Genomic DNA, 23,994 nt, shown 5'->3' with positions numbered 1-23,994 from the left:
CCGATGATGGCATTGTATGCTGTGTCAAACTCAGCAACATCAAATGTGATCTGCTCTGTTCGGAAGTTGCTCGCTTGGCTGAAAGTCACAGGAAGCGTGATCTTGCCCAATGGCTTGGACGATGACTGAGGATTGATTTCGTGGAATGGTTGATCGGTGGGTGTCAACTCACTTCGTGGAATCCCCATTGCGTCCAAGGTGCTGGCGAAGAGAAGAATGAAGGAGCTGCCGCCATCGATGAGGACTCGCGCTACCTTGATATTCCGAATAGTGGGTTCGACCACGATCGGATATCGTCCTGGGATAACAGCAGCCTTGGGGTGGTCCTCATCTGAAAACTCAAACTTCTGTTCAGACCACTTCATCTTGGGTGCAGCCCCCTGCCATGTCGAACAAACTTCACGCTCCACTTTCTTGTATTCTCGCTTTGAGGAGTACGTCATGGAACCTCCGGAGATGTGCGAGACATGAAGATCGGAATCTGGGTACGCCGAGTCCGAGTCCTGAGTGGAAGCCTTGGCGGCTTTCTGTCACACCCTGAAAATTCAAAATATATAAATTGTTGTTTAATTGGAATTTTTTAGAAATAATTTTAAAAAGTCTTGAAAAGAAGATCTAATTTTTAATTAATAAATTCCAATATAAAATGGGCCCAGATAAAATTTCCTTAAATACTTTGCTTAATTCTATAATTCCTAGATTTTTCTGGGATTTATTTGAGCTAAGAAAGTATTTTTTAATAAATGAAATTGCATTTAAGAAATAATTTAAATTGAAAAAGGTTTTAAAAAGTCCTCTTTTGGCTTTGGGCCGAAAGTCGGCCCAAAACCTCTCTTCTCTCTCCTCGGCCCAGCCGGCCCAGTCCGCCGCAGCCGCGCGCGCCCTCGCTGTCGCTGACAGGTGGGGCCCACCTGTCAGTCGTCGTCTACCTTCGGCCGCCGCCGCCCGAAACCCTAGTTTCGCGCCGCCGCCGTTTCCCTTCCAAATCCGGCCGTTCCTTTCCTTCTCCGGCCGAATCAATAGAGGGGAAACAATCTCCGGGATCTCCTCTACCTTTTCTCCTTTGGAATCTTTGGCTAAATCGCTTTGGAAAGAGTTGGATTCGAGTTCGTCTCGGATTTGTTCTTCCCGAGCTTTCCTTCGCCGTTGCCGTCGCGTGGGCCTTCGCCGCCGCCTCCGAGCCCCTTTAAAAGGACCCCCGGTGTCTCCTCTACCCGTCGCCACCTTCGCCTTCGCCTCTCGTCGTCGGAATCGCTCTAGCGCCGTGTGCCCTAGCTTCGCCGTCGCCGCCGCCGCTCCAGCCGTGCTCCGCCGCTGTTCCAGACGTCGCCGTCGCTCGGGAAGACCGTCGTCGTGGTCGCCAAGTCGTCGCCGTCCTCGTCCGCCCCTTCGCCGTCGCCGGAGATCGTCGGAGCTTCGTCGCCGTCGACAACCCGAAGGTTTCCGCCGTTTCCTCCTCGTCGCCGTCGTCGTTCGTTGTTTTTCCGCCGCCGTTTTGGTCACCGGTGTGTTCGCCGCGTCGTCCTCTACGTGCTGGTGCCCTCCGTTTGCGTCCTAGTGCCGCCGTTCACCGGCGAGCGTGCGCCGCCCGAGCCGTCCGCTCCGCTGAGCCGCCGCCGCTGTCGGTGACGTCATTGCCGACGTCATCGGGGTCGTCCGCCGTGAGCCGGTCGTGGATCGTTCGATCTCGGCCGTCCGTTTTGGATTGGATCGATCTCGGCCGTCCGTTCGCGTGAACCGCCGCCCGTGCGCCCGGTCCACCAAAACCCTAGCCGCTGACGCAATAAACCCTCTTTTCCTTTTCAAAAATAATTCATTATTGCGTCATAATTCAATTTTAACCGATTTAAGTGTTTTAATCCGATTAAATCTTTAAAAATTCATAACTAATTCATCTTAGCTCCGTTTTAGTTGGTTCAAGTCTCTAAATTTTTCTAAAATTGAGATCTACACATTAAAAATATCCACATGTACTGTTCATGCTTGTTTATGTGCTGTTTTTGTGATTTTGCTCTTTTCTGCTTAGATTCCGTCGTTTCCGGAGAGTCCGTTTTCGCCGGAGAAGAGTTTGAAGAGTTCCAAGGCCAGCAAGGCAAGTCACACAGATCCCAAACAACCCTTTGAGCATGTTGATCCTATTTAAAGCTATTGTTTCTTTTCAACTATTGCATTTATTTTCGAATGTCATTGGGTGGAATTAACCTATTGATTATTATAGCCCTTTTGTTCTTGATTACTTTATTCCTTGATACCTTGGGTTATAATAATTTGACTAGTTGAGCTTTATTTATATTGGTTCAACTAGATATTAGATATAATTGCTTAGCCCTGCTTAGAAACCTTAGCACATTTATGGGATAACTAATGATTCACTATTATTTCATGATGGCTTATTGATAGTTCACGATGGACAATCGTGATTGGTTAATTAATTAATGTGCCAACTAAAACCTGATAATGGTGGGTTGTGAGCACATGGTTTTGATGGTCGTGCTCATGACAATTAAGGACCGGTTCACGAGTTTCGGTTGTGAAACATTTATCGTGCCAACCACAAGCCAGCATGGGCAACGGCTTTATCTTTTGTATAGCATGGTTCATTGCGGGGCACCAGACTGAGAAGTGGCGGAGATAAGCCCACGGGGGTCGCTGGGGAGTCCATGCCTTGTTTATAAGGGGGTGATTATGATCCAGGAAGGTGCGCTGCAGTGGATTGTGTTATGTGAGGGGTATTGTCACAACTCCTTTCCGAGGTACCGTGGTGGTATTGAGGCACATGGTGACATGATGTGGGGTTGTGTCTTGTGGGTACAGTGGTACACCTCTGATCAGAGTAAAACTATTCGAATAGCCGTGCCCGTGGTTATGGGCGGGTCTAACAATGTCTTTCGTGATTAGTCTCACCCTTCTCACCATAGTAAATGATGCTATAATTGGTAATAATTTGATTAGCTCCTGGTATGGAATAGTAAAACTATTCGAATTTCTTTCACTGACAGTGGGCCCCACACCCTCTGGGACCCACATGACAGCCTCCCACTCTCCCCTCACTGCATCCACCGTCCCCCCATGCCCAATGGATGCTCAAGGAACACAATGAAAGCACCAGCCACCTCTCTCTCTCACTCCCCCACTCCACTCTTCCTTATATCCCAAGCCAAAGCACCAGAAGCAACGGCACACTCCCCACATCGCGTTCCAAGTCCAAGAAAACACACCCCACACACAGAATGCCCAGAGCTCGGCCGTCTTACCCGGCTCCGGCGAATTAGCCGTCGTCGCCGTGCATCCCCGGTGAGTCCCTCTCTCTTCCCTCCTATGGAACGTGACCTACGCATCACGCCGAGCTCACCCATACCCCTTTTGCCCTAGGACCAATCTGTCGAGCACGTGGTGGGTGTCACCATCCTCGCCGCCGGCCACCCGAACCGCCGACGCCGCTCCGGCCGCCGTTCCTCACCACCGAAGCAACACCAAGCTCCGGTGAGTTTTCGCCGGATTCCTCGTGCATGCACCCTCTGTGGCTCATCTCTAACACCCCCGTACTCTCGAAGTTGCAGTTCGCGCCTTGAGTCGACCCGGCGACGTCGACGCCGGAGTTTTGCCGCCGTTGGCCAACAACCACCACCTCCGCCGCTCCCTGGACCTCGCTGCCTCCGTTTCTCTACTTGGTGAGCACCCTGGTACCATATGAGAGCACATGCACTAACCCTTTCCACTAACCAAGCCTCTGCATGCACATGCATGGGCATACCGAGACACACCGCCGCTGTAGCTCATGTTCCATGGGCTACAGACCACCGTTTCCCTCACCACCACCACTCACGGATGCGCAAGAACGTCCTCTACATTTTCTCTTTTGGGCTCGAACCGATTCGATCCACCGATCGCCGCCGGTGAGCCATAGACCGAGCTCAGCCATGGCTGCTCCCGATGTGAGCTAGCTGGGGACTTCATTTCTTGAATTTGATCGACTCTAGGGTCCAATCTGAAAACTGCCATGACTCATATTACTATAGCAGCACCTTGATGGAAATAAACAAAAGAATAGAGACTCTTAATAAAGTTTGCTGTCCAGGTGGCAGAAGGAGTGCGGGTTGATTCCCCCAACTTCCGAGGGCCTCTCTGCAAATCTACTTTCACTGACCTGTGGACCCGGCTGGAATCCAATTTCGAAAATTGATTTCTATTTTGGTTTAAAACAGAGAATGAGCAGAACTTCTAAAATTTGTAGAAAATTCATCTTAACTTCAAAAATTGTGAAACCAGTTTGGTTAGATTCATAAAGCTGTGAACTATTTTACAAAAATATAAAACTGGGTACTTTCTGTACAAACTTTTCCTTTATTTTGTTTTGCCATAATGTTGCCTAGAACTTGTTAAATCCATAACAAATTGAATATAGCTATAAAAATTGTGAAACCACTTCTGTTAACTTTATAAAATCATGCTCTGTAAGTTTGTAAAAGGAATTTGTTCACTTCTGTACAAAAATGTTGCTTAATAAAACTTAGCCCTTTTTAAACCCTTTTTAATTGTAAAATGCATATCTCTGTAAATAAAAAAGTGACAAAATAAAAATTCCTTCACCAGAGACCACCTAAGACCAGCACACACTCACTGCATAAGTTTCATGCATTTTCATGCATTTTGGTTTTTATGCATTTTTGTATTTATCGTATACGCGTATTTTGTATAGAGGAAGAATACGTCGAAGAAGAAGAGGGTGAGTTTGTTGACAACCAGGTTCAGGAGTTTGCAGACGAAGGCAAATTTGCCCCTCCTTTGATCACATTGATCCTATGTTTTATTGGGCTAAATGATTCTATTGCAAACATGCATACGTTACCTAGTATTACTTTTGGTTAAAAAATATATAAATGTGGGAATGGTAGATATGACCTAATTGCTGCATAATCCACCTTGAAATATTGAATCCTTGCTGGTTGTAACCATAGAGTGCTTTTGAATACAATTATTGTGTTCTTTGGGATTATACTATGCTTATATTGCCGCTATATGCTTATATTCGGTTACCGCCTTGCAAATTACTCGTTTTGATAAATGTTATATGTGAAAATGGTTATTTTGATGTTGCTGGACAGAAATTTAAATGTGTGAGTATTGTGAACTGAAAATGGAGATAACTTGTTTTTAGACTTGGGCGGCGAGTAGTGTACATATGGTGGTAGTTGTACACCGATAGGGGGAGCGTTCGCCCGGGTCGATTAAGGACCCCACTCTATGTCACCAACTAATGAAAACAGTACAAACCACATGTGCTAAGTATGGGCTGGCCTCAACCTATTAAGTTGTTTAGAGTTTAGCCTTGCATCTTGGTAGGCCGAAGGGTATGGGTTACCGGGACTTGGTAACTTATCGGAACTTCCTATGGTTTGTGATATGATGAAATTGATTAATGATATGTGGTATGTGATGATTTTAGCGGGTAGTCTATCCAATACAACGGTGTCGTGCCTCGTGAGGGATTCCGGGCCTGGGTTCCTTACGGCGCTAGGTTAAAGCGTGGGCCCGCTACCTAGTGGCGCTACCTTGCTAGTAGCGTGGGTAAAACACACATCGTGCTAGTGCAAGGCTAGACAATAAACAATGTAACGGTTCCGTTATGACCTCTAGATCACACTCAATGTGTAGAGTGTGGTGATACCGACGGGTATCGGAAAAACTAGAGCGATCCATATCATGTGGGCTTAAAAGTTGTACAAACTCTGCAGAGTCTAAAACTAATCGATTAGCCGTGCTCACGGTCATGAGCGGCATGGTGAAGTGTCATGAGTATAATTTGTGATTTTGATAAACTCTTGTGAACTTGGAAAATGGTTGGAATGTTTTGTTTGTGAACTTGGGTAAAGTTCGGTGAATGGTGATGAGATGATGGAAAGTGGTGATGATCTACCTTGAGGGGTAGATGTGTGTTATTTATCCATTTACATTACAAGTTTTACTTACTCTATACTATTGTTATAAAATTCCGTTGCGAAACATGTTGTGAACTAAAATTGGCATTTATGTAAATTAACCTATACACAGCTTATCCTTGAATATGGCCAACATGTAGAATGCTAGGATTGCTTCCGACTTGCCAGTACATTAATTTGATTAATGTACTGATTTCTTGCTTTCTTTTACTTGTTTATGCTCAGACCCCGCTGCAGGTAATGACTGTTTGGATGAGGAGTTTGATGCAGCTTGTGATGTTGCAGATTTCCAGGATGGTTCTAACTAGGGATTTACCCTAGTCGGTTTGCCTATGGGCTTTTGGGTAGCACGCTTACCGCATGAACCAATATTTATGGCTTGTCGCCAAGTACTACTTAGAACCTTATTAAGATTATTTATGCTTATTGCTTAGAACCACTTATTATTTGGATATCATGCTTGAGATGATTTATGTGAGGCTATGTTGCATTCCTGGACAACTAGTCCCACATGAGGATGGGTTTGAAATGGTTGAGATAACCGGGGAATATGCCTTTGTTGAGATCGAGTCTCTGGGGTATGCTTTTAGTCTCCACCATCGAGTGGTTGACGGGCGTATGACGTAGATGACTGGTGTGGCTATTCCAACGGTTGTCTTCTATTTCATATCCGATGGCTTAGAGCCTATGTAGTGCACCCTTCAAGACATGTCGGGGTCTGCGATGAGGTTGGATGGTTACTGTATTTATTTGGGCTTTATTTGAGACCCCATCCATCCAGATATTTCGCGCTGACATGCCTTGGAGCGTTGCACCACCTAGGCTTTGGGACGTCCTTACAGCTTTGGTATCAGAGCCGTGACCGACTGTAGGAAATCCCTGGAAGGAATAGTCGTAGAATGGTATTCTCAAAACTATCTTGGAAAAAAAATTATTTGTGAAACCCTATTTCTAGAATTCCAACTCCTTCTAGGTGATACTTTATTTTGAAAAACGGTTTTCTCTCCTCTTGATCCTATAGGCTACGGAAATCTCATATATATATGCTGCCATCTGCAAATATAGCTCTCATTCAATATAATCAACTTAAAATGAGTGCCAACTAAATTAGAAACTGAAAAGAAAAGCTTATGCAAAACCTTCCCATGAGAGACGTTTGTTTTTGCCAAAAATGCTTAGGTTAACTAGTTAAGCATAGGTTTTTGAATGACTTGAGCAAATAAAATTTTGCTAGAACTTCTAGGATGAGATGCTGGGTAGGTCGTCTCAGGTTCAGCAATGAACCCTCACTAAAAATTCTAAATGCCGGAATAAAAAAAAAAACGTCTTGGCCTAGCATGGGTAGGATGGGGCAGGATGGGTATCTAGGATTTTGTTTGCTTTCTGTAGCTTTCAACAGTACTCACCCCTGAACCAGATTAGCTTAGTATCAACTTAGCTTCATGTAGAAAAATTTTGATAATTTTTGGCAACTAAAACATGGCTTAGTAAATTATTTAGCAACTAACGGTTATCTGTCAGGGACTGCAGTCGGCAGTCTTAATCTTTTTGTACAGGATAGACCGTAGGTGGAAAAATTATGAAGCTTGGCCAGTTGTTAGAAGACCCCTGTAGGATGTTGCTTGAATTTTTGTGTGATTTTATCTTCAGTTTTGCATGGTCTAAAAATTCGAGCCACCCACTGAACCCTGGAAAAACAGAACTGCACCCTTTAGCTTTAAAATTTCTTGTAGGTCTTAAAACTTGCTTAAAAATTCCTAAAATTTTGAGGGGGGTAGATAACCTATACAGAAACTTAGTTGTGCAAAAATTTCCTTTTTAGCAGCCACCTAAATAGGCTTTTTACCCCTGTTGTTGCTGTGGTTTGCTCCTGTCCAGAACCTGAAAACTAAGTCTTCTTGTTCTTCCTTGATCCTCCCTTTCACTTAAGGTTTCTAATCTAGGTAATCTTGTCCTAATCTTGTAGATGGCTCCCTTGGAACCCTCTTACTATTCCGGAGGCTTCGTGGCTGGCACCATGCAGCAAACACTCTGGGAAATGATGCAGCACGCCGGCTATACTCGGCAACCCCAGTACACTGTCTTCACGCGAAACTATAGCGCCTCTCAAAGGAGCTATCAGGTTGAGCTGGTCCTTCCATCGAGGGGCAACGACAGACACCACGATATTGTGTACGGCACTGGGTGGACTGCCGTGGGAGCTATGAATGATGCTGCCTACAGCGCTACCGGCTTTCTCCGTGACACGAGCCCGAAGTGCGCTGTGGATTACCGCTTTGTTCCCTCTAGGCCGGGTGCTAGTCGCTTTGCCACCTACCCTGGTCTGGAATCTGCTCAAGGGGAACCGCCCTCCCCTCACCTCCGTTTGGGCTACTTCGTTAGGTCCCAGGAGAGGATCATCGAGGATCTGATGCATGAGCTCCATCGAGCGAGGCGGCGCATCGCTATTCTCGACCGTGAGGTGGAACCCCGAGCTGGGATTTGGGCCATCCCACCCGAGGTCGTGTACGGCGAAGACGCCATGCTACCAGCGGAGGAGGAGCTGCCCCCTCCATCAGGTTACTACAAGCTGATTACACCATCTCCTACTGTCAAAGGGCATGGTGGTAGTCACCGGGTTGTTGCTGATATTCCACCCCCTTCTGGCCTCCTTGTTGAGGGGCCAAACCACATCCGATATTACCGCGGGAGCTGTTACCGTTTGGTGATGCAGGCACCTCCGCCTCTTGATGATGATGCGGAGATGACTTCTAGCTCTTCGGGTTCTCCCGGACCTTCTGACAGCACCTAGGCTTGTTCTAGCTAGGTGACTTAGATAGTTTCTTTAGCATGAGATGTAGGATGACCTCTGATGTACTCCCCTTAGCCACATTTTGGATGTGTGCGCGTTTTGTAAACGTGTTTTGGTGGCTATTTATGTAAGCTCTTTTGTATGGAACCTTTAATGGAATGAATGGCGCATGATAAGCGTGTTTATGAACCATTTTCGAGTATCCATGCTTGCTGTCCAGAAATTCTAACTGTGATGATTTGTTGTTATCAAAGTTAAATTACTGCTTAAATACATGCTTTTAAGTGTCTATACCTTTCCGTACTTTTGGATTGAGTTAACTTATTGCAATTCCTTTAAGCACTACTATATTTCTGTCCTTCCTTTCAACTTGAATCATGCCATGTCTATCAATCTCAAGAACCTTTTCCACTTCCGTGTTTTGTGTACAGAATGCCCGTTACCCGCTCTAGGAGCAATAAAACGGCAGACTCAGCAAGAAACCAAAACAACAACCACCACAACTCGCAGCTTCCACCACCTCCCACTCGGAATTCGGGAGCGAGTGGTAGCCGTCCAACCGGCGCGATGGATCCCACTTTGGCTCAGATTCTCGCGGCGCAGAGTCAGCTCTTCGACCGCTTGGTCGCGACTCAGGAGGCCTTGGGCAATGCTCTCCTCCAGAACAACCGTCAGCCACAGTCTAAGCTGGCGGAAGTGCAGCGTACACAGCCACCTGTGTTCTCTGCTGCTGCTGATCCTCTCGACGCGGATGACTGGCTCCGCGATATCGAGAACAAGCTTAACTTCGTCCGTTGTGACGATGAGGAGAAGGCGACCTACGCCGCCTACTACCTTCAGGGCGCTGCAGCTGCCTGGTGGGAGACTTACAAGTCTACACTCCCCCAGGGCACCGCCATCACCTGGAACGTGTTCAAGCAGGGCTTCCGCACTGCTCACGTCCCAGAAGGGCTTATGAAGGCCAAGAGGAAGGAGTTCCTCAATCTCACCCAGGGGGACTTGCCTTTCATGGAGTTCCTTAGTCGCTTCAACTACCTTGCACGGTATGCGACTGATGAGCTAGGCACTACTGAGGCGAGGAAGGTGCAACTTTGCCTTGATCGCCTTAGCCCTGAGTTGAAGCACGGTCTCTCTACCCATGAGATCGACAGTATGAAGACCCTTGTTGACAAGGCCCTCCGCTGGGAGGCAAGTGAGAAGGAAGTAGCTGTGGACCGCAAGCGCAAGTTCTTGGCGCGCAGGGCTACTGTCAGCCGTTCGAGTCGCCCACGCACTTGGCAGCCTGCTCCAGCTGCACGTCCTGCTTCTGCTCCACCGCAGAGGCTCCAGTACGCCGCTCCACGTCTGCCTGCCGCTATGCCACCGCAGGCCAACCGTGGTGCACCGCAGCCCGGAGGCTACAACCGTGCTGCAAATGTTAACTGCTTCAACTGCGGGAAGTTGGGACACTACTCCAACAACTGTCCTTACCCGCGTCGCACCGGTGCTCCTCCGCCGCGCCCCGCAGCACCGCAGCCCCGTCCTCCACAGGGCCGTGGCGCCCCTGCTGCTGCTCCACGTGGGGGCCGAGCCGCTCCCAAGCCGGCTCAGAACTTTGGGCGCGGTCGTCTCAACCACGCGACCGCAGAGGAGGCTGTTGACGCACCCGATGTGGTGCTAGGTACCTTTCTTGTTCACTCAGTTCCTGTTTGGTGTTATTTGATTCTGGTGCATCTCATTCCTTTATATCCACCAAAGTAGCAAAACAAAACAACATAGCCACCACCCTTTTAGACACCCCCATGATAATCCAATCTCCTGGGTCAACCTTCAAAACCAGAACAATATGCAAGGATGTGCCTATTCTCATTGATAAGGTAGAGTTCAAAGCCGACCTAATCCAAGTGAGTTCCTTAAGTTTAGATGTCATCCTAGGCATGGATTGGCTTTCCAAACACAAGGGGAATATCAACTGTGCTTCTAAAACCATCTCTTTTGTCAACACCAATGGGAAAACAGCCACCTTCACTTCCAATAAAGCCACCACCTCAAAACAGCCATGTATCAACTCTCTCATCAAACCTGAGCTTGAATCAATACCCGTGGTGTGTGAATATCCTGATGTCTTCCCTGATGAGCTACCAGGAATGCCACCCGATCGTGACATTGAGTTCGTGATTGATCTTGTTCCTGGTGCGACGCCTGTCGCTAAGCAACCCTACCGTATGACCAGTGATGAATTGGTTGAGCTCAAGAAGCAAATTGATGAGCAACTGGAGAAGGGTTTCATTCGACACAGCAGCTCTCCTTGGGGCTGTCCCGTTCTTTTTGCTCCAAAAAGTGATGGTACGCTTCGGCTGTGTGTTGACTACCGTCCACTAAATGAGGTGACAATCAAGAACAAGTATCCACTCCCCCGCATCGATGATCTCTTTGACCAAATGACCGGTGCGCAAGTATTCTCCAAGATTGATTTGAGGTCTGGATATTTTCAACTCAAGATCAGACCGGAGGATATTCCGAAAACAGCTTTCAGAACCCGCTATGGTTTGTTTGAATACACCGTAGTTTCTTTCGGCTTAACCAATGCTCCTGCCACTTTTATGAACTTGATGAACAAGGTTTTCATGGAGTACTTGGACAAATTTGTGGTGGTGTTCATTGATGACATCCTCGTTTTCTCGAAGAATGAGGAAGAACACGCACAACATCTAAGGCTAGTGCTTGACAAACTTCGTGAGCATCAACTCTATGCAAAATTCAACAAATGCGAGTTTTGGATGAATGAAGTGGCCTTTCTCGGTCATGTGATATCCGGGGGTGGTATCGCAGTTGATCCAAGCAAAGTGGAAAGTGTGCTTAACTGGGAACAGCCCAAGACCGTGACAGAGGTTCGAGCTTTTCTTGGCTTAGCCGGTTATTACCGCCGGTTCATTGGGAATTTCTCTAAGATTGCTAGACCGCTGACCCAACTTCTCAAGAAGGAGAACAAGTTTGTATGGTCAGAGGTATGCGAGGCAAGTTTCCAAGAGTTAAAGAAAAGGCTCACAACGGCCCCAGTGCTTATAATGCCCGATATCCACAAGAATTTCGATGTCTATTGTGACGCATCTCAAAATGGCCTCGGGTGTGTATTGATGCAAGAAAGAAAGGTTGTGGCCTATGCTTCACGTCAGCTGCGCCCTCATGAACTCAATTATCCGACCCATGACTTGGAATTGGCAGCCGTGGTTCATGCCTTGAAGATCTGGCGCCACTACCTTATCGGTAAAAGATGCGAAATCTATACCGACCACAAAAGTTTGAAGTATTTCTTCACCCAACCAGATCTGAACCTAAGGCAAAGAAGATGGTTGGAACTCATCAAAGACTACGATCTCGGCATCCATTACCATCCCGGTAAAGCCAATGTTGTAGCCGATGCACTCAGCTGGAAACTTAACCACATTTCTGCTTCTGAACTTGTCACACAACCAGAGTTGTTACTGGAATTTCAGAAGCTCAATCTTGGTGTGGTTGAAGAAGGTTTTGTTACTGCCCTAGCACTTCAACCGACCCTCCTTTCTCAGATAAAAGAGGCTCAACTCACTAACCAGGAGGTAGCTGAAATTAAAAAGGAAATGGCAAGTGGCAAGCCAACTATCTTTTCCTTGGATGATGATGGTGTTGTTGTTCATGGGAAGCAATTGTTTGTCCCCGACACTCAACATCTTCGGGAGCTTATTCTTACAGAGGCACACGAGTCTCCCATGTCCATCCATCCAGGTTGCACTAAGATGTACCAAGATATCCGCTCTCTTTATTGGTGGCCTACCATGAGACGTGATATTGCTGCATATGTTGCTATTTGTGATGTGTGTCAGCGTGTCAAGGCTGAGCACCAGCGTCCTGCAGGTTTGCTTCAACCCTTGCAAATTCCTGAGTGGAAGTTCAATGAAGTTGGAATGGATTTCATAACAGGTCTTCCCAAGACTTCTAATGGACATGATTCCATATGGGTCATCGTTGACCGCTTGACCAAGGTTGCCCATTTCATTCCGGTGAATGTCTCCTACAATGGTGCAAAGCTGGCAAAGCTCTATTTGACTCACATCGTTCGCTTGCATGGGGTACCGAAGGCCATTGTATCAGACCGTGGTCCCCAGTTCACTTCCCGGTTTTGGGAGAATCTTCATGAGCTCCTTGGTACTCAATTGTTCTTTAGCACAGCTTTTCACCCACAGACTGGAGGTCAGACTGAGCGCACCAATCAGATCTTGGAAGATATGCTCAGATCTTGTGTCCTCAGTTACAACACCAATTGGGAGAAATGTCTGTCCTTTGCCGAATTCTCATACAACAACAGTTACCAAGCTAGCCTCCAAATGTCACCCTTTGAGGCTTTGTATGGAAGAAAGTGTAGAACCCCACTCTTCTGGTCAGAGGTGGGAGAAAGACAACTCTTTGGTCCTGCCGTTATCAAGGAAGCCGAGCAAAACGTCGCTCTCATCAGAAACCGGCTAAAGGAGGCACAGTCACGCCAAAAGAGCTATTCCGACCGTCGCCGTCGCGAATTAAGCTTTGAGGTTGGTGACTATGTCTATCTAAAGGTCTCGCCGTTGCGGGGCACTCGCCGATTTCAAGTGCATGGAAAATTGGCGCCTCGATACATTGGTCCATATCGAGTTCTTGCCAAGAGGGGTCAAGTTGCTTACAAGTTGCAGCTGCCATCTCAACTCTCAGATGTGCACGATGTGTTCCATGTTTCGCAACTCAAGAAGTGCCTTCGAGTTCCTACGGAGCTCACTCCGCTAGAAGACATCAATATCCAACCCGACCTCTCCTACCAAGAGTATCCAATCCGCATTCTAGAGGAAGCCGAGCGACACATGCGAAGCCGCTCCATCAAGATGCTCAAAATCCAGTGGAGCAACCACACTCCCGAAGAAGCAACATGGGAAAGGGAAGACCGCCTTAGAGCCGATTTTCCTAGTTTCTTCTCCTAGATCCTATCAAATCTCGGGGTCGAGATTTTGTTTAAGGGGGGTAGGTTTGTAACATACCCAAGCCTGTAAACCTGAGAACTAAATTTAATTTAAATGCATCATGTGGTTGTGGAGTGATTTTAATTGTTTTTGGATCTTAATCATCTCATCACATGCATCTTGATAGGCCTAGAGTCACAAAAATAATTAATCTGGTAATTATATGCATCCAAAACTTCCACAAAAATTCTCAAAAATACATTGATATGTCAGAAATCAACCCACAAATTTTCAGAGTTTTTCAGTAAGGATTGCTAACTTGTTGATCTCCTTTAATCTCTCCAAAAATCATGAAAAGAACTGCTTAGCAGATTCAAACTTGCTCTCTCTGTAAAATTTATTTCAAAACCTCTTTTTGAAGTTTGGTTTCAGCCAAAGTCTTCTACTAACTTTCTTCTAGCATCCTGAGGAGTGGCACACCCTGGATCACTCTCTAACCCTTTCTTCTCTCCCTCCAAAAATCCAATCAGCTGCTAACTGCACTGTCAACTGCTGCTAACCAACACTGTCAATACATGTTCATCACTCCATCAAACCTAAACCAGAGACTTCTAACCCAATCCACTTCAGCACATTTACTCTCCACATCACCCCTGACCAAGAGGATATCTAGCCCAGATTTCTTGCTGCACAAAATCCACCTTGAATCCCCTCCAAAGATCCTTGGCAGGCAACCCTCTTTGACTTAGCCTCCAAGGCTATTTTCGAATTTCTTTCACTGACAGTGGGCCCCACACCCTCTGGGATCCACATGACAGCCTCCCACTCTCCCCTCACTGCATCCACCGTCCCCCCATGCCCAATGGATGCTCAAGGAACACAATGAAAGCACCAGCCACCTCTCTCTCTCACTCCCCCACTCCACTCTTCCTTATATCCCAAGCCAAAGCACCAGAAGCAACGGCACACTCCCCACATCGCGTTCCAAGTCCAAGAAAACACACCCCACACACAGAATGCCCAGAGCTCGGCCGTCTTACCCGGCTCCGGCAAATTAGCCGTAGTCGCCGTGCATCCCCGGTGAGTCCCTCTCTCTTCCCTCCTATGGAACGTGACCTACGCATCACGCCGAGCTCACCCATACCCCTTTTGCCCTAGGACCAATCTGTCGAGCACGTGGTGGGTGTCACCATCCTCGCCGCCGGCCACCCGAACCGCCGACGCCGCTCCGGCCGCCGTTCCTCACCACCGAACCAACATGCATACGTTACCTAGTATTACTTTTGGTAAAAAAATATATAAATGTGGGAATGGTAGATATGACCTAATTGCTGCATAATCCACCTTGAAATATTGAATCCTTGCTGGTTGTAACCATAGAGTGCTTTTGAATACAATTATTGTGTTCTTTGGGATTATACTATGCTTATATTGCCGCTATATGCTTATATTCGGTTACCGCCTTGCAAATTACTCGTTTTGATAAATGTTATATGTGAAAATGGTTATTTTGATGTTGCTGGACAGAAATTTAAATGTGTGAGTATTGTGAACTGAAAATGGAGATAACTTGTTTTTAGACTTGGGCGGCGAGTGGTGTACATATGGTGGTAGTTGTACACCGATAGGGGGAGCGTTCGCCCGGGTCGATTAAGGACCCCACTCTATGTCACCAACTAATGAAAACAGTACAAACCACATGTGCTAAGTATGGGCTGGCCTCAACCTATTAAGTTGTTTAGAGTTTAGCCTTGCATCTTGGTAGGCCGAAGGGTATGGGTTACCGGGACTTGGTAACTTATCGGAACTTCCTATGGTTTGTGATATGATGAAATTGATTAATGATATGTGGTATGTGATGATTTTAGTGGGTAGTCTATCCAATACAACGGTGTCGTGCCTCGTGAGGGATTCCGGGCCTGGGTTCCTTACTGCGCTAGGTTAAAGCGTGGGCCCGCTACCTAGTGGCGCTACCTTGCTAGTAGCGTGGGTAAAACACACATCGTGCTGGTGCAAGGCTAGACAATAAACAATGTAACGGTTCCGTTATGACCTCTAGATCACACTCAATGTGTAGAGTGTGGTGATACCGACGGGTATCGGAAAAACTAGAGCGATCCATATCATGTGGGCTTAAAAGTTGTACAAACTCTGCAGAGTCTAAAACTAATCTATTAGCCGTGCTCACGGTCATGAGCGGCATGGTGAAGTGTCATGAGTATAATTTGTGATTTTGATAAACTCTTGTGAACTTGGAAAATGGTTGGAATGTTTTGTTTGTGAACTTGGGTAAAGTTCGGTGAATGGTGATGAGATGATGGAAAGTGGTGATGATCTACCTTGAGGGGTAGATGTGTGTTATTTATCCATTTACATTACAAGTTTTACTTACTCTATACTATTGTTATAAAATTCCGTTGCGAAACATGTTGTGAACTAAAATTGGCATTTATGCAAATTAACCTATACACAACTTATCCTTGAATATGGCCAACATGTAGAATGCTAGGATTGCTTCCGACTTGCCAGTACATTAATTTGATTAATGTACTGATTTCTTGCTTTCTTTTACTTGTTTATGCTCAGACCCCGCTGCAGGTAATGACTGTTTGGATGAGGAGTTTGATGCAGCTTGTGATGTTGCATATTTCCAGGATGGTTCTAACTAGGGATTTACCCTAGTCGGTTTGCCTATGGGCTTTTGGGTAGCACGCTTACCGCATGAACCAATATTTATGGCTTGTTGCCAAGTACTACTTAGAACCTTATTAAGATTATTTATGCTTATTGCTTAGAACCACTTATTATTTGGATATCATGCTTGAGATGATTTATGTGAGGCTATGTTGCATTCCTGGGCAACTAGTCCCACATGAGGATGGGTTTGAAATGGTTGAGATAACCGGGGAATATGCCTTTGTTGAGATCGAGTCTCTGGGGTACGCTTTTGGTCGCCACCATCGAGTGGTTGACGGGCGTATGACGTAGATGACTGGTGTGGTTATTCCAACGGTTGTGTCTTCTATTTCATATCCGATGGCTTAGAGCCTATGTAGTGCACCCTTCAAGACATGTCGGGGTCTGCGATGAGGTTGGATGGTTACTGTATTTATTTGGGCTTTATTTGAGACCCCATCCATCCAGATATTTCGCGCTGACATGCCTTGGAGCGTTGCACCACCTAGGCTTTGGGACTTCCTTACAGATTTAATTTTTATTAAATTCTCCATGATTAAGTCAACTCTCTGGAATATTCTCGGATTTTTCAGAGCTCAATTCCTAAATGATACAAAGAGCAGTTCAGTAATTATTTGATCATTAATGATCTAATTAAAATCCTAAATATATAAATTGTTGTTTAATTAGAATTGATCTTAAAAGCTTAAAAGAGAAGATCTAATTTTAATTTGCTAAATCTCAATATAAAATTGGGCTAGATAAAATTTTGTTAAATACTTTGCTTAATTCTATAATTCCTAGATTTTTCTGGGATTTATTTGAGCTAAGGAAGTATTTTTAATAAATGGAATTGCATTTCATGAATAATTTAAACTGAAAAAGGTTTTTAAAAGTCTCTTTTGGCTTTGGGCCGAAAGCCGGCCCAAAACCTCTCTCTTTCTCTCTCCCTCCCCGGCCCAGTCGGCCCAGTCCGCCGCGCCCCTTCCTCCCCTCTCTCAGCCGCTGACAGGTGGGTCCCACCTGTCGGACCCGTCTTCCTCCTCCAGCCGTCGCCCGGCCGAACCCTAGCCGAGCTGCGCTGCCGTTGCCCTTCCAAATTCCATCGCCCCTCTCTATTTCCGGTCAAATTGATTGAGGGCAAATGATCCTTGAGATCTCCTCTTCCTTTTCTCTTTTGGAAACATCGGCTAATTTTCTTTGGAAACCGGTGGATTTGAGTTGGATTCGGATTCATCTCTCTCCTCTAACCCTAACCTTTCCTTCGCGTCGCCGGTCGCCGTGGGCCTCCGTCGCCGCTCGCTAGCCCCTTTAAAAGCACCCCCGAGCTCTCCTCTATCCACCGCCACCTTTGCCTTAGCCCGCCGTCGCGTCTAGCGCCGCCTCCGCGTAGCCCTAGCCGTCGCCGTCGTTGCCGTCGGTTCAGCCGCGCCGCGCTGCCGTTGCAGCCGCCGTCGTCGGTCGCCGTCGCCACCATCGGGATCGTGAGGTCGTCGCCGTCCCCGTCCACCGCTTCGCCGCCGCCGAAGACCGCCGGAGCACCGCCGTCACCGTCGACCCGAAGACCGCCGCCGCTTCTTCCTCGTCGCCGGCGCCGTCCGTTGCTCTTCCGCCGTGGTTTTGGTCACCGGTGAGTTCGCCGTGTTGTCCTCTACCCGTTGGTGTCCTCCGTTTGCGTCGTTGTGCCGTCGTTCGCCGACGAGCGCGCGAGGCCGAGCCGTCGCCGGTGATGAAGTCATCGCTGACGTCACCGCTGACGTCATCGTCGCCTTGTCCCGTGAACCGCGGTAGATCAAGTTGATCTCGGCCACCGGTTTTGGATAGAATCGATCTCGGCCGTTCGTTTCCGTGAGCGGCCGCCGTGCACCCGGTTCACCGCAAACCCTAGCCGCTGACGCAATAATTCCCTTTTCCTTTTCAAAAATAATTCATTATTGCGTCATAATTCAATTAAAATCTATATAAAGGTTTTAATCCGATTTAATCTTTAAAAATTCATATCTAATTCTTTGTAACTCAGTTTAATGTGGTTCAAGTTGCAAAAGTTGTATAAAATAAAGATCTACATATTAAAATTATCCATAAATTGAATTAAATTTATTTAATTCTTTTTAAATGGGCTTTAATTAGATTTAATCTAGTAAAATTCATAATAAATTCATCTGAAGTCAGAATGAGGCCGTTCAAGTCTCATAATTCATCTAAAATTATGATCTACATGTTTGTTTACTTTATATGTACTGTTTATTTGGTTTTTATTAGTCTTTTTCTTCATTTTGCGTGTTAGCTTGTCGTTTCCGTCGTTGCGAAGGTTCGCGAGTGCGTCGGAAGTGTTCAAGAAGATTATTTGAAGACCGATTATTGCAAGGCAAGTCACACAGATCCTAAACACAATCCTTTGAGCATGTTGATCCTATATTTAAATTCTCTATTTATTTCAACTGTGCATTTATTTTCGAATGTCATTGGGTGGTGTGAATCTATTCCTTTGTTATGGCCTTTTTGCATTGATTACTTTATTCCTTGATACCTTGGGTTATTATAACTTGACTAGTTGAGCTTTATATATTGGTTCAGCTAGATATTAGATATGATTGCTTAGCCATGCTTAGAAACATTAGCACACTATTGGGATAACTTATGACTCATTATTATTTAATGATGGTTTAATGATAGTTCACGATGGTTAATCGTGATTGGTTAATTAATTACTTGCCAACTAAAACTTGATAATGGTGGGTTGTGAGCACATGGTTTTGAGAGTCATGCTCATGACAATTAAGGACCGGTTCGCGAGCTACTGTTGTGAAACATTAACCGTGCCAACCACAAGCCAGCGTGGGCAACGGCTTTACCTTTTGTATAACATGGTTCATTGCGGAGCACCAGACTGAGAAGTGGCGGAGATAAGCCCACGGGGGTCGCTGGGGAGTCCATGCCTTGTTTATAAGGGGGTGATTATGATCCAGGAATGGTGCACTGTGGTGAGTTGTGTTGTGCAGAGGGTATTGTCACAGCCTCTATTCGGGTACTTTCCAGTATCGCGACGCATGGTAGACATGATGTTGAGGCTGTGTCTTGTGGGTACAGTGGTACACCTCTGGCCAGAGTAAAACTATTCGAATAGCCGTGCCCGCGGTTATGGGCGGGTTGAGCAATGTTTTTCGTGATTAGTCTCACACCTCTCATAACAATTATGGATGTTATACCTGGTAATAATTTGCTTAGCTCCTGGTTTGGAGTTAGATCTGTACAGCCGGGTATGGTTGTTCAGGATGGTTGGGCCTGTGCAGCATGGGTGTGTTGCTCAGTGTTGATTAAAATTTCTGATTAATTACTCCACTGTTTCATTTCTCTTAAATGTTTTGCTAAATGCTGCTTTTGCAAATGAGCCTATATTATGCCATCCTTTCGTATCCTTGTGCACTTGCATATTTGCTGTGTGGCTTGTTGAGTATGTCATATGCTCATTCTTGCAATAATCAATCAACCTCAGTTGAAGAAAAAGGATCTAGGAGGAGAAGACGTTTGGCTTATACCCTAGTTGAGCTGCCTGTGGGAGTGGAGTCGGAGCTTCGCTAGATTTTATTTTCCGCTGCAGTTTTCTTCACGGTGAGGACTAAGTGCCTCTTAAGTAAGTACTTATCGTTTTAGTTAATTTGATGAATCTGTATATTAAATTGTCAGTTTGTGTACCTCGGCTGATTCCTGGACGAGGATTTTATGCACAAATAAGTTCGGAAATTACTAGTGAATTTTTGGGCGTGACACCAGACTGGGCCACAAACTAAGCCTTACCCACTAGACATGTGGAAGTACGGTAGTGCTTTGCAACAGAGGCCCGAAGACCGGTCCTTATATGGCCGAGGTGCTACTATCAAAACCATGCACCCTGAGCCCAGCCTAAAACCATTTTGAGGATTTTGAATAGAGGGGGAGGTGTGAATCCAATTCCACAATAATCCAACCATTCCATAGTGTCCAGGTGATATGAACATTCCCAAAATCTAGAGTTGTAAAACCACCTAATGTTGCCTAATTAACCAGCGAAACATCTACCTAAATTCATACTAGTGGTACCATGCATAGGGTACCCACTAGTTGGGGGTTTTGTTTAGTCTAGGGTGAACAAGGTAATAATAACAATAACAATAATAAGGTCAAAACAAAGGTAAATAGGCATGGCTAGATAAAACAGTGATAACGCGGGAATTTAAATAAAGCGATAATGCATTAATTTAAATCAAAATAATTTTATAAACTGGGATTCAATATGTTCAAGGATGATGTGACTTGCCTTGCTCGCTTTCCCAAACGTCAGCTTCAACCTCCACGAAGAGTGGATCTTCCGAAGCTGCAGCGTCTACACGACCAACGGAAAAGAAAAAGGCTTTTACTCTAATAAACTCCATATAAAAAGCAGGAACAAAGCACAAAAATGGGTTCTTGACTTCTTAAGGAAAAATTAGAGACTTGAACGGTCCAATTCCGAGTTCAAATGGCCAAGTTATGGCCATTTGAAGTTTATATGCTCTTTAAATGAATATTTGCGAATTTCTTCATTTAAATTTTAATTTAAAAAAAAGGTTTATTGCGTCAGCCGAGGGGAGGGGGCGCGCGGACCGGGTCCACGGGAGTGGGGCCCACACGGCAGCCTCACGGTCCACGGTGGACCGGGCGCACCCGGGCTCGCACCGGCCAGCGCCGTGGACCCCACACGTCAGCCGCACCCGATGGCGCGGGCGGCTGACGGCCGGGCCCCACGCGGCAGCCACTCGGCGCGCCCGGGGGCGGCCATGCCGGCACGGTCGGCAGGAGGCGGCGCGCGCGCCCCTATGGTCGCCGGCAGCGGCCATAGGCACGGCGTAGAGGCGGCCGAGAGAGGGGAAGGGAAGGGGGAAAAGAGGCGGCGGTCCACGGCTCACCCTAGGTCGACGGCGACGACGAAAAAGGCGGCCGGAGCAGAGGAAGGCGGCGGCGCGGCTTGGGTCGACGGGGACGGCGGCGCTCCGGCGGTTGGCGAGCTCGACGAGGGGGTGAACGGGACGGCGACGGTGCGGCGAAGCCGAAGGAGGCGACGCCGGGGCGGGAAACGGTCCGGGGCGACGACGGCGGCGGACCGGAGCTCGGCGGCGACTGCGGAGAGAGAGAGCGACGTCGCGTGCTCGAATCCGGCGAGGAGGAAGGGCGGCGAGAGGCGGAAACGGACGGAGGAGGTGCGGGGAGGGTTTAAATAAGGTTGGAAGGGGGAGAGGGTGGCCGGGGAGGAAGGAAACCGGCGCGGCGTTTTCGGGCTCCATCAATGGCGCCGGCGGGATTAGGGGAGGGGTTCCAAACGAATCCAAGGGAGAGAGGGAGGGAAAATTGGGGGGAAAGGGAGAGGGAATCACGGGGAGTATTTCCCCCCACTTTATTGCACGCGGGGACGGCGGGATGTGGCGGATTTGGCGGCGGCGGCGGCGCTTGGCGCGGGCGGAGCGGCGGGAGCGGCGGGAGGTCGGGGATGACGGGTGGGCCCCACCCGTCAGCGAGGGTGGCGGGCGGGCCCGCCCGTCAGCGGCGCGCGCATGGGGAGGGAGGCCGACTGGGCCGCGGGGGAGAGGAGAGAGAGAGAGGGGGGAGAGAGATGGGCCGGGCCGGCCCAAGGGAGGGGAGGGGGACTTTTAGAGTTTTTCTTTTTATAAAACTTTTTCAACTTTGTTTATTTCTTAACAATTATTATTTGTGCTCTGAAAATTCCACTAAAATTTATTTACACATTTTAGGCTTTTAGAAAATACACAAAAATCCTCTAAGCCTTGTATGACTTTTACTTTGCACATTTTAATTTTTGGAGGCTTTCACACGGATTTTAATTATTCTAGACATAATTTAGAGGATGTATTTTAGAGTCGTTTTGGGACGTGACACATCCTTGGCTGGCTTCTTCTCTCCCCCCGTCTTTGGCTTGTCGTTCTTGCGTCTCAATGCGTCGTCCGCATGAGCGCATCGATCGGTGACCTCGAACAATCTTTGAGTAGTTGTGATTCGCCTTGTTGCCAACTCCTGAGTAGTATAGCGATCTCTGACCCCGGTTTTGAAAAAGCGAATCACAGAGGCGTCGGTGATTTCGGGGATTGTATTTCTGCACTCATTAAAGCACCGAACATAGTCCCTCAAAGATTCGCCCGGATTTTGTGTTAACGCGTGTAGGTCGTCTTCGATCGCGTGGCGCTTGTAAGTTCCTTGGAAGTTAGCGACGAATTGCTGCCACAGATCTGCCCATGAAGAAATCGAGTAGGGCGGGAGGTGCATCAGCCATGAACGCGCAGAACCTTTCAACACCATCGGCAAATAGTTTGCTAACGCGTTGTCATCTGCTCCGGCAGCGTATAGTACCGTGGAGTAGACCTAAAGGAATTCTTCTGGGTCGGTACTCCCATCGTACTTCTCTATTGCCCTGGGTCAGAATCTCTCAGGCCATCGGACATCACGTAGGGAACGGTTGAAAGCTCCACACCCGACGCTGGGGGCGGTGGGTTGTCGGCGATCGTATGTCCTCCGTGGATATCTATCGGATGACAAGAATGAAAAGGATGATGATGATGACGATGGGTCACTCGGCTCCGGTGTCCGATTCCGAGGACGACGTTCGGGTTCTCAAGAGTTCTGTCGTCGTCCACCATTGTTGTCCTGGCGCTGATCCCCATTATCATCGTCGTCATGTCGGCGTCCTCGACCAGTATCGTCCGGCGTCCGCTGTTCGCGATCATCGCGGTCGTGGGGGTTGTGACGATTATCATGGTGTCGGTCTTCGTTCGAGCGGCCTCCTCGTTCTTCGTTCTCGCGACGTCGTGAAGAGACACGATGTCGGGAGCGATTCTCGTTGTCTCGCGCGCGTCCTGCTTCTCGGCGGCCATTCAGATGGTCGCGGAGATCGCCGGTGCCGCGAGGTGGAGGGGTAGCTCGTCTAGGCGACGTCCGTTGCTCCGGTGGTTCGCCGTCGGCACCGCCAGCTATCGGATGTTCTGGTTGTGCTCTGGTAGCGGCCTCCTCGAACGCGTTACTGAGATTGGCTACCGATTCCTGTAGTCGTTATGTCCATCATGCGAGATCATCGTTAAGTACAGGATCATAGGGGGTTTCTGTCAGTATTGCGTTGATGGTGCCGAGGTGTTGGGCCGGTGTGACCGCTTGATTCTCCGCCTCTGCGTTAGCGTGTGCAGACGTGCTGGTCCCACCGATGGCAAATACGTCGCGTGGTGTACTGGAGGATGATGAGCCATAGTCTTCGAGCAAGTGTAGGACTGACGACTCGTGGGGATCGATGTCGATTACTCCAATGAATCGATCCGAGATCAACGTCGCTCCTTGTTCCTTGTCTGCATCCTTAAGAGAGATTTTTGATTGCTGGACCTTAGGAAGCGGCGTCTTAATGGCGCAGAGAAGGACCTTGTAGCTTGAGAAGTCGTGATTCTTCATCTTGTGAATAGGACAATAGACATCACGAGTTAGAGAAGTACGCTGGATTCCATGCTCTTTGCAGGCATGAATTTCAGCTTGTACGTTGAGAAAAACCCAGCAAGCTTGCAAGTTGTGTTTCCTGGACTTGTGGATAGGACACTAGGGCTTTGTTATCTCGGAAGTTGTCCTTGTCGGCTCGTGG

General features: G+C 47.5%; 1 protein-coding gene across 1 annotated transcript; it reads left to right on the top strand.

The window, feature by feature from the left end:
- The first annotated feature begins 9,297 nt into the window (after positions 1–9,297).
- On the top strand, positions 9,298–16,342 carry LOC136351557 (uncharacterized). The gene is made up of 4 exons (XM_066303735.1): positions 9,298–10,390; positions 10,855–11,055; positions 12,187–13,020; positions 16,260–16,342. Exons 1-4 carry the CDS (start codon positions 9,298–9,300, stop codon positions 16,340–16,342), a joined length of 2,211 nt encoding a protein of 736 aa, XP_066159832.1.
- The last annotated feature ends 7,652 nt before the right edge of the window (positions 16,343–23,994 follow it).

This window comes from Oryza sativa, chromosome 8 (assembly GCF_034140825.1).
Source record: "Oryza sativa Japonica Group chromosome 8, ASM3414082v1".
In the NCBI taxonomy this organism is placed as follows: domain Eukaryota; kingdom Viridiplantae; phylum Streptophyta; class Magnoliopsida; order Poales; family Poaceae; genus Oryza; species Oryza sativa.
This window is presented reverse-complemented; position numbering and strand designations above follow the sequence as displayed.